This window comes from Lynx rufus, unplaced genomic scaffold (genome assembly GCF_022079265.1).
Source record: "Lynx rufus isolate CCGP_SWC_20201006 ecotype Redwood Valley unplaced genomic scaffold, mLynRuf1.p SCAF_5, whole genome shotgun sequence".
Classification (NCBI taxonomy): Eukaryota; Metazoa; Chordata; class Mammalia; order Carnivora; family Felidae; genus Lynx; species Lynx rufus.
The window spans coordinates 29,874,892-29,883,533 of record NW_025814867.1 but is presented as its reverse complement, the minus strand read 5'-3'; the positions used below and the strand labels follow the sequence as shown (position 1 = coordinate 29,883,533).

At 40.3% G+C, this 8,642-nt stretch overlaps 1 protein-coding gene across 1 annotated transcript in view; it reads right to left on the bottom strand.

Moving 5' to 3' along the window:
- Positions 1 to 732: 732 nt before the first annotated feature.
- Positions 733 to 8,642, bottom strand: part of SRPRB (SRP receptor subunit beta) — a 30,308-nt gene continuing 22,398 nt past the window's right edge. The window contains exon 7 of the mRNA XM_047099883.1: positions 733 to 2,645. Within this exon, the coding sequence (XP_046955839.1) occupies positions 2,432 to 2,645 (214 nt within the window). The 3' untranslated portion in view covers positions 733 to 2,431. The remainder of the gene's footprint in view (positions 2,646 to 8,642) is intronic.

The window sequence follows — 8,642 nt, the reverse complement described above, 5'->3', positions numbered from 1 at the left end:
AGTGGCTCAGACACTGCTATGTTCCCAAGAAGGAGCTCTTTCAAGCCATGACTGTCTCATCTGTGACATACAGTTGTGCCTTGTCTGCCAGCCCCCGTGATTGACATCTCTTTCCACTCTGGCCACACTTGCCTCCCACCTCATGAAGAAATGGCTGCAGGGCCACAAGAGGATACCAACAGAGGAGAGAACACATGTGACCTATCAAAACTCCTACCCAGCACCCGAGGGAAGTCCCCTCGTGGTCTCATCCTGGCCCAAAATGCACAAGAGTGGAATGACTGTAGCACAGGAGTAGGAAGCAGGATGAGTGCTTACTTCATCCTGTTAGAAGAACTAAACAGGGCTCATGGCCCAAAGACTTAAAAACAAAACCTACTGAAGGTGCATGTGATACTCCAGGGCAGAGGACTTCTGAGGGTGTTCCTAAGAGCCCACGTACCTGGTAAAGCATATACTAAGTACACGGATTCCTGACACCACACCAGATCTGCCGCTGAATTGAAAGTTTAGGACCAGGATCCTCAGAAGGGCTAACAAGCAGCACGGATAGTTCAGACGCACACCAGCATCTGAGAATCAGTGTTTGAGGTACGACATTACTTCTTCGGAAGATCATCTTTCAGCCTTGAAGACAACTCAACCTTGCTCCCCTTGTCACTTTTTTGGTATATTGCCTCCTCCAATAAAGTATAACAATTTATTAACCAGAAAAAAACAAAAAAGCAAAACTGAGAGATTACATGCCTCTTAACAGAAGCATCAGGCCATTGATTTTTATTCACACAAGCACCTGTGATTATGTGAACATGTCACATTTATCACAACCCTTTTTGATTTCTGCTTCGTTACTCTTACCTATTTCCTTAAATCACTGCTAGCTAATAAGGACAAAAACCAAGAATCCAAAGGACAGAAAGAACACTAGCAGCACTGAGGCTTTAGGATAATAACTCTACCAGGGTCAAGGTCCAAGGTCTTCCCCGTGTCAGCCTGCACTTACTCCATATGCGAGCAGCGAGGTGTAGGAAACAGGGTTGAGGGCAGAGGGGAGCTGTAGTCTCACGCGGAGCTAGAATCACTCAAAGGAAGACGTGACGGCAGCCAGAGGCTTGGGCTGTAGCACATGCGGGGACCTCCCGCACTCGGACGTTATTGGCTCCGTGTTTATACAGACTCCCCCTGACCCCTCAGAGCCAGGGTGGGTGCCCGTGCTGCGTGCTTTCCGAGCACCCACACCCCCATCATGCTCTGACCACACTCTTCTCGGATTACCTTCTCACTTAGCCACAGCCACCCTGATCTCATCTGAAGCTTTGGCCGAGCTTGTCCCTGAGTGTGTGAAGTAGGGACAGCTGTTTGTTCCTGTGTACGCTGCAATCTGCAGGCCCTGGAGATGTGGAACCAGGCCTGCACCCTTCCTAACACATGCTCCCATTTGTACTCACCATACCGTTCCATTTCCTTGCTTTGAGCCAGACAGGTTATTTTATTTGCCAAGAAATGCATTAATAATTTATAAAAGCCATTTAAAAAGCCAACATTCAAGAAGACAACAACAAAGAGCATCACTTTGAAGAGGCTGACTTTTCTTTTTTAAAGTGTATATTCACTGCTGGTTAAAACTATGGAGAACTTTTATCATTCCTATGTGTTCCACTGCATTCTAGCTAGGAGTACAAAACAGGGGCCAAACAGCACACGAACACATCCAGGAGCCCTCGGCCATCCAGAAAACCACAACAGTTTCTAAATCTCCACAGACTCCTCAATTAAGGGAAACCACCAGAACACACGAGGCCCTTGGCATTGGGGATTTAGCATTTACAGTTCTGTCATCTGGGAATGACTCCAAGGGTTCAGGGCATGTTTTTGAAACCTAAGTGTTATGAGGCTGGAGTGTGGACAAGTCACCAAGCTGATGAAAAACAGACCCGCTGTCAACACAGCCTTGCTGTTTTCTACCTGTCTTCACACGTCAGGAGACCACCTTGTAACTACACCCACACATCTGAGAATTCACAAAGGACCAGATGATGTATTGACCGTGAACCAGCCAAGGACAAATGGAAATCAACTAGTTCCATACACAGACAGGGTTTGTTTTCAGCAAAAGGGACTAAAGCACAGAGGCAGAGGATAAGAAATTTTCAGATGATAATCATATTCTCATAATACCCTCCTAACCTTACATCAAGCTTATGTTAAAGGGACAACACCTTAACAAAGGGAAGCACACAAATAAAAGAAAGCAATGAGGGAGAACTAAACTTAAAAACAAAAATTCCAAGTTACTTTCAACAGTAATTTGTTTCCAGAACAAGAAAATGTTTCTTATTACATTCTGTACCCCTTCTTTATCAACTCAAGGCTACCACACCCTTTTCCACACACATACAAGTTCAACTGTCCTGCACTTTAGCTCTGCCCCTCAGGCGATTTTAGCCAGCCATTTCTCCAGGTCCCGGATGTCAGCAGAGCCAGCGTCCCCTCTTCCGCCCTTGGCACTGCACTCCAGGAACTCCACTTTGAGGGGCAACTGTGAGAACTCAAATTCTTTGCCTTTCTTTCCCAGCTGAACAGGGGCAGTGCTGGAATTGTCCAGTGTGCTGGGGGCAGCAGAACGGGTGACTCGTAAAGTGTTGCTGTGACACAAAAGAAAAATGAGTCAGGAAGGAGAGAGTAACTTTTATATAGTGATTAAAGGCCTTTAGAAAACCACATTCATTCCTAAATATTTCAGTATTCATTTAAATACTTAATCATAAACCTGTCAATTACACTATTAAGACTGTTGAATAACTCTTTGCATTCATATACCGTTCTCAGCTAGGAGAGATGTGGGTCCGGCCTGACTTCGCTTGATAAAGAGTAGGTCAGTAACATCCCCAGGTCATACCAGTGCCCCCTTTATATATCTGCAGAAAATCAAGAGTCGGACACTCAAATGACTGTGCCACCCAGGTGCCCTGAACACATTTTTTAAATACACGTTGTAAATGTTATAATAACTTAAGTCTCTGAAATTACATTTACATTTATCACAAGTCTATGTGGATACAGAGCTTAGAAATCCACAAACTCCAAATTCTCATATCCAGTTTGGGCCCAATCACTATTCTCCAACCTCTTTACCCACTAAAACCTTCCCAATTTAAGTTGTCTTACTGCCACCTGCTGGCCCCCAAAAAGAGTGCATAGCAATGCTCATTTGTCTACTTCTCCCACACTTTCTGCTATCCAGAAGCAGAGGAATACATGCTCCCCAAAGTGCTTTCTTAACAAAAAGCATTTCTTGAAGCTGTAAGGCTGCATGAAAATTAGTGAAGAATCTCCAAGAAAAACTAAACAATACCTTGCTTAGAAAAAGACACACATGAAAAAACTATTTTTAAGAAACAATTAATACAAAATTCAAGATATTACTTACCTCTTGATGGAAAGGAAGAAAAACTTTTGGGGAGAAACCCCTAGGACCTTCTAAGCAAGGTGGTGGGTCCATGGGTATTCATTTTAATATTCTTTAAAGTCAATATATGTGTCATATCTATCCCTTTATATGTAAGATATTTTACAGTAAAAAAAAAAAACCAAAAACCTTAGGGGAGGCTGGGTGGCTCAGTCAGTTAAGCATCCAACACTTAATTTTGGCTTAGGTCACAATCTCATGGTTTTGTGGGTTTGAGCCCCACACTGGGCTCTGTGCTGAAAGCATGGAGCCTGCTTGGGATTTTCTCTCCCTCCCTCTCTCTCTGCCCCTTCCCTGCTCATGCTGTCTCTATCTCTCAAGTACATAAATAAATAAATTAAAAAAAAAAAAAAAGACTTAAAAAGGAAAAAAGGCCAAACATTAAATATGTACTCAGCTCTTGCCATAAAGCCACATGAACATAGTTAACCTTGTTATTCAGGAGACTATGAAATGCTTCAAAGCTGATAGGGCCTAATTCTCACAAACACAGGATTAATCTAAAGTTAGACTCCTGGGATGCCCCGCTGGCTCAGTTGGAAGAGCATATGACTCTTGATCTTGGGGTCATGAGGTCAAGCCTCACATTAGGAGTAGAGATTACTAACAGAAATAAATAAACTTTAAAAGTAAAATAAAATCAGGCTCCTAATTTAACTGATATTAACCTTCCTAACTTTTAACATTTTGCTAAGTTACCTTGTAATGCATTTTCTTCTGTATTGCTTTTATATGGCTCTTTAGAGTAAAAAGCAAATGGACCAAGGAAAATATGTACTTTGAACACAGGAAGACTTGGGACTATACTGCTAAATAGAAAAAAAAAAAATGGGATACACAAATATGATCACTTCTTCCCCCAATTCCCAACAATTGCAACAGAGTTTCTAGAAAAAATAAACTGTTCCAATTTTCTTAGTCTAACAATAAACAATTTACAGTCTCAAGAGAGAGCATCAAGAGTAAGGGAAGAGATGAAAAACGTGCAATTTCAGAAGGGACAGAAACCACTAACAGTGACATCAGCAAGAGGGCAGAATAGCAATTTCCAGCACAAGTCTTGTCACAGAACCATCAATCTGAATAACCACCTATGCATGAGAGATAAGGGATCCAGGTCAAAGATCACAGGACCTGGGTATTATACAGAAATAAAAAAAGATGTACTGAAGAGAGTAGGAAGGACAGCTTCACATTACCCACATTACTTCTCCTGCAAGCATGGAGAGATATGCTTCACTTGGGGGAAGGACAGTGAAGTGAGCACTCACTATCCCAGAAAACCCAGCACCAGGCTGACCCTCATGGCCCCAGCCCACGCATATGGACCCAAGCTCCAGGAACACCCCAATGGACCCCAGCACAAGGCCTGCCCCAGGAGACCCAGGCACCTGGCAAGACAGGAGAGATTCAGGTTCGAGCCTGCCTGAGTGGACCCTGGTGCCAGGCCCGCTTCCGTGGACCCAGGCAGTAGGCCCACCTACCCACGGATCTAGGAGCCAGGCCAACCTGCCCAAGGGCTCCAGCAGCAAGCCCACCAAAGGAACAAAATAAAGTACCAATAACTAACCTTAAAGAAACGGAGATCTACTAACTGACAAAGAATTCAAAATAATCCTTTGAAAGTTCATTGAGCTATAAAAGAAAAAGACAACTCAATAAAATGAGAAAAACAATATATGAATAAAAATGAGAAGTTCAGGGCATGTGGCTGGCTCAGTCAGTAAAGCATGTGACTCTTGATCTCAGGGTGGGGTGTTCAAGCCCCACATTAAGCATGAAGCCTACTTAAAAAAATAAAGTTCAACAAAAAGAAACCATGAAACTTTTTTATGATATTCTGGAGCTAAATAACACAATGACTAAGGTGAAAAATTCAGAGATCTTTAACAGCAGACTTGCCAAAGCAGAAGAAAGAATCAGAGGAGCTTAAAATCAGGAATTTGAAGTTACCTAGTGAGAAGAACAAAAAGAAAAAAAAAAAAAAAGAGTAAAGAGAGCCTATATAGGGGCACCTGGGTGGCTTAGTCAGTTAAGCGTAGACTTCAGCTCAGGTCATGATCTCACAGTTGGTGAGTTCGAGTCCCACCTTGGGCTCTGTGCTGACAGCTCAGAGCCTGGAGCCTGCTTCGGATTCTACGTCTCCCTCACTCTCTTGCCCCTCTCCCACTCACACTCTGTGTCTCTTGCAAAAAGAAGCAAACATTAAAAAAAAAAAAAAAAGCCTATATAACTTATAAGACATCATTAAATAAACGAAGTACATGCATTATGGTAGTCCCAAAAGGAGCAGAGAAAGACAAAGAAACAGAAATCTTATTCAAAGAAATAAAACAACAACAACAACAAAACCCAAATCTAGAAAGGGAAATGAACATCCAGATCCATTAAGCCCAAAGAACCCCCAACAAATTAAACATGAAGAGAAATTTTTTCTCTCTCCTTCATGTCTGATGGACAGCTTTGCTGGGTATAATATTCTTGGTGGCATTTTTCTTCTTTCAGCACTCTGAATATATGATTTTACTCTACTGGCACATAAAGTATATGCTAAGACTAAGAAGTCTAGTCTTACAGGGTTTCCCTTGTTTGTGACAACTGGCTTCTCTTGCAGCTTTCAAAATTCTCTGTCTCTGACTTTTGTCAATCTGATTATAGTAGATGCACAAAATAAAGCACCACAAACAAATAATTAAATTATAAAGAGAAGAAAGGGACAAAGGAATTATAAAACAAAACAAAACAGAGTAAATCCTTACCTATCAGTAATTACTTTAAATGTAAATGACTTAAATTCTTAAAACAGAGTGGATGAATGGATTAAAAAACAAGATTGAACTATGTTCTATCTCCACGAGAGACACACCAGATTTAAGGTTCTACATGAAGGGATAGAGATAGATATTCCACGCAAATGGTAACCAAAACAGAGCAGGGCTGGCTAGACTTATTTCAACAAAACAGACTTTTAAGTCAAAAATTGTCACAAGAGACAAAGAAGGTCATTATATAAAGGCATAAGTTCATCAAGAGGATATAATAATTGTAACCATATATGCACCTAACATCAGAGAATCTAAATACATAAAGCAGATTAACAGAACTAAAGGGAGAAATAGATATCAACACAATGATAGCAGGGGACTTTAATCCCACATTTCCAACAATGAACAGATAATCCAGACACAGAATGAGTAAGAAAACAAAGTATGTGAACAAGACTAAACACAAATATAACTAACAAATATAGAACATTCCATCCAACAACTGCAAGAGCGCATTCTTTTTTTTTTTTAATGTTTATTTACTTTTGAGAGAGAGAGAGAGACAGAAAACGAGCAGGAGAGTCAGAGAGAGAGGGAGACACAGAATCTGGAGCAGGTTCCAGGCTCTGAGCTGTCAGCACAGAGCCCAACATGGGGCCCGAACTCACTGCAAGATCATGACCTGAGCCGAAGTCAGATGCTTAATTGAATGAGCCACTCTGGTGCCCCAAGAATGCATTCTTTTTAAGTTTACACAGAACAGTCTCCAGGATAGATAACATGTTAGGCCATAAAACAAGTCAACAAATTTAAGACTGAAATCACATCAAGTATCTTTCTGACCACAATGGTATGAACCTAGAAATCAGTAATAGAAGGAAAATTTTAAAATTCACCAGTTTGTGGGGAGTAAATAACATGTTTCTGAAGAACTAAGAAGTCAAGGCAAATAAAACAATATTTACACAAATAAAAATGGAAGCCCAACACACCAAAACTTACAGGATGCAGCAAAGGCAGTTCTAAGAGGGAAATTTGTAGCAATAAACATCTACTCTAAGAAAAAAGAAAGATCTCAGAAAAACAACCTAACTTGACACCTCCGGGAACTAGAAAAAAGAACAAACTACCACAAACTTAGCAGAAGGAAAGAAAAAATAGACATCAGAGCATAAAGAAATGAAATATAGACTAGAGAACAATAGAAAATATCAATAAAACTATGAGCTGGTTTTTTGAAAAATAAAACTGACAATCCCTTAGTGAGGAGGAAAAGAAAGAAGACTAAAATTAATAAAATCAGAAATGAAAGGGCTAACTTACACCACAGAAATACAAAGGATAAGACACTATCAACAAATTAGACACCTAGAAGAAATGGATAAATTCCAAGAAACAAAAAACACACCAAAGCCTAATCATGAAAAAACAGAAAATTGGAACAGACGGATAATGAGTAAGGAGACTGAATCAGTAATTAAAAGCCACCAATAAAGAAAAGCCCAAAACAAGATGGTTTCACTAGTGAATTCTACCAAACTTTTTTTTTTAATTAAATTTTTTTTTTTTTTTTTTTTTGAGAGATAGAATGCAAGTGAGCAAGGGACAGAAAGAGAGAGGGAGAGAGAGTGCAAAGCCCTGGAGCAGGGCTCAAGCTCACCTGATGCAGGTCTTAAACTCACAAACTGTGAGATTATGACCTGGGCCAAAGTAGGATGCTTAAAACATTGAGCCACCCAGGCACCCCTCTACCAAACATTTAAAGAAGAATCAATACTAATTCTTCTCAAATCTCCTAATTAAAGAGGAAGTAACACTTCCAAACTCATTTTATAAGGCCAGCATTACCCTGATATCAAAGCAAGAGAAGGACACTACAAGAAGAGTATAGGCCAACATCCCTAATGAACATAGATGCAACATTCCTCAGCAAAATACTGGAAAACCAAATTCAACAGTACATACGTTAAATGGATTGTACACTATGATCAAATGGGATTTACTCAAGATGAAAAGTTCAACATATCAATAAAGGTGATACACCACTGTAAAAGGATGAAGGATAAGAATCATATAATCATCTCAATAGATACAGAAAAATCATTCGACAAAAATCAACATCCTTTCATGATCAAAACTCAACAATAGGCAGAGCAGGAATGTAGTTCAAAATAATAAGGGTCATATATGACAAGCCCACAGAAAATACTCAACGGTGAAAAGCTGAAAGCTTTTCCTCTAAGATCAGGAAAAGGCAAGGATGCTCACTCTCACCACTTCTATTCAGCATAGCACTGGAAGTCCTAGACAGAGTAATTAGGCAAAGAAAGAAATAAAAAGCATGCAAATCAGAAAAGAAGAAGTAAAATTATCACTGTTCACAGATGACTTAATCTTATATACATAAA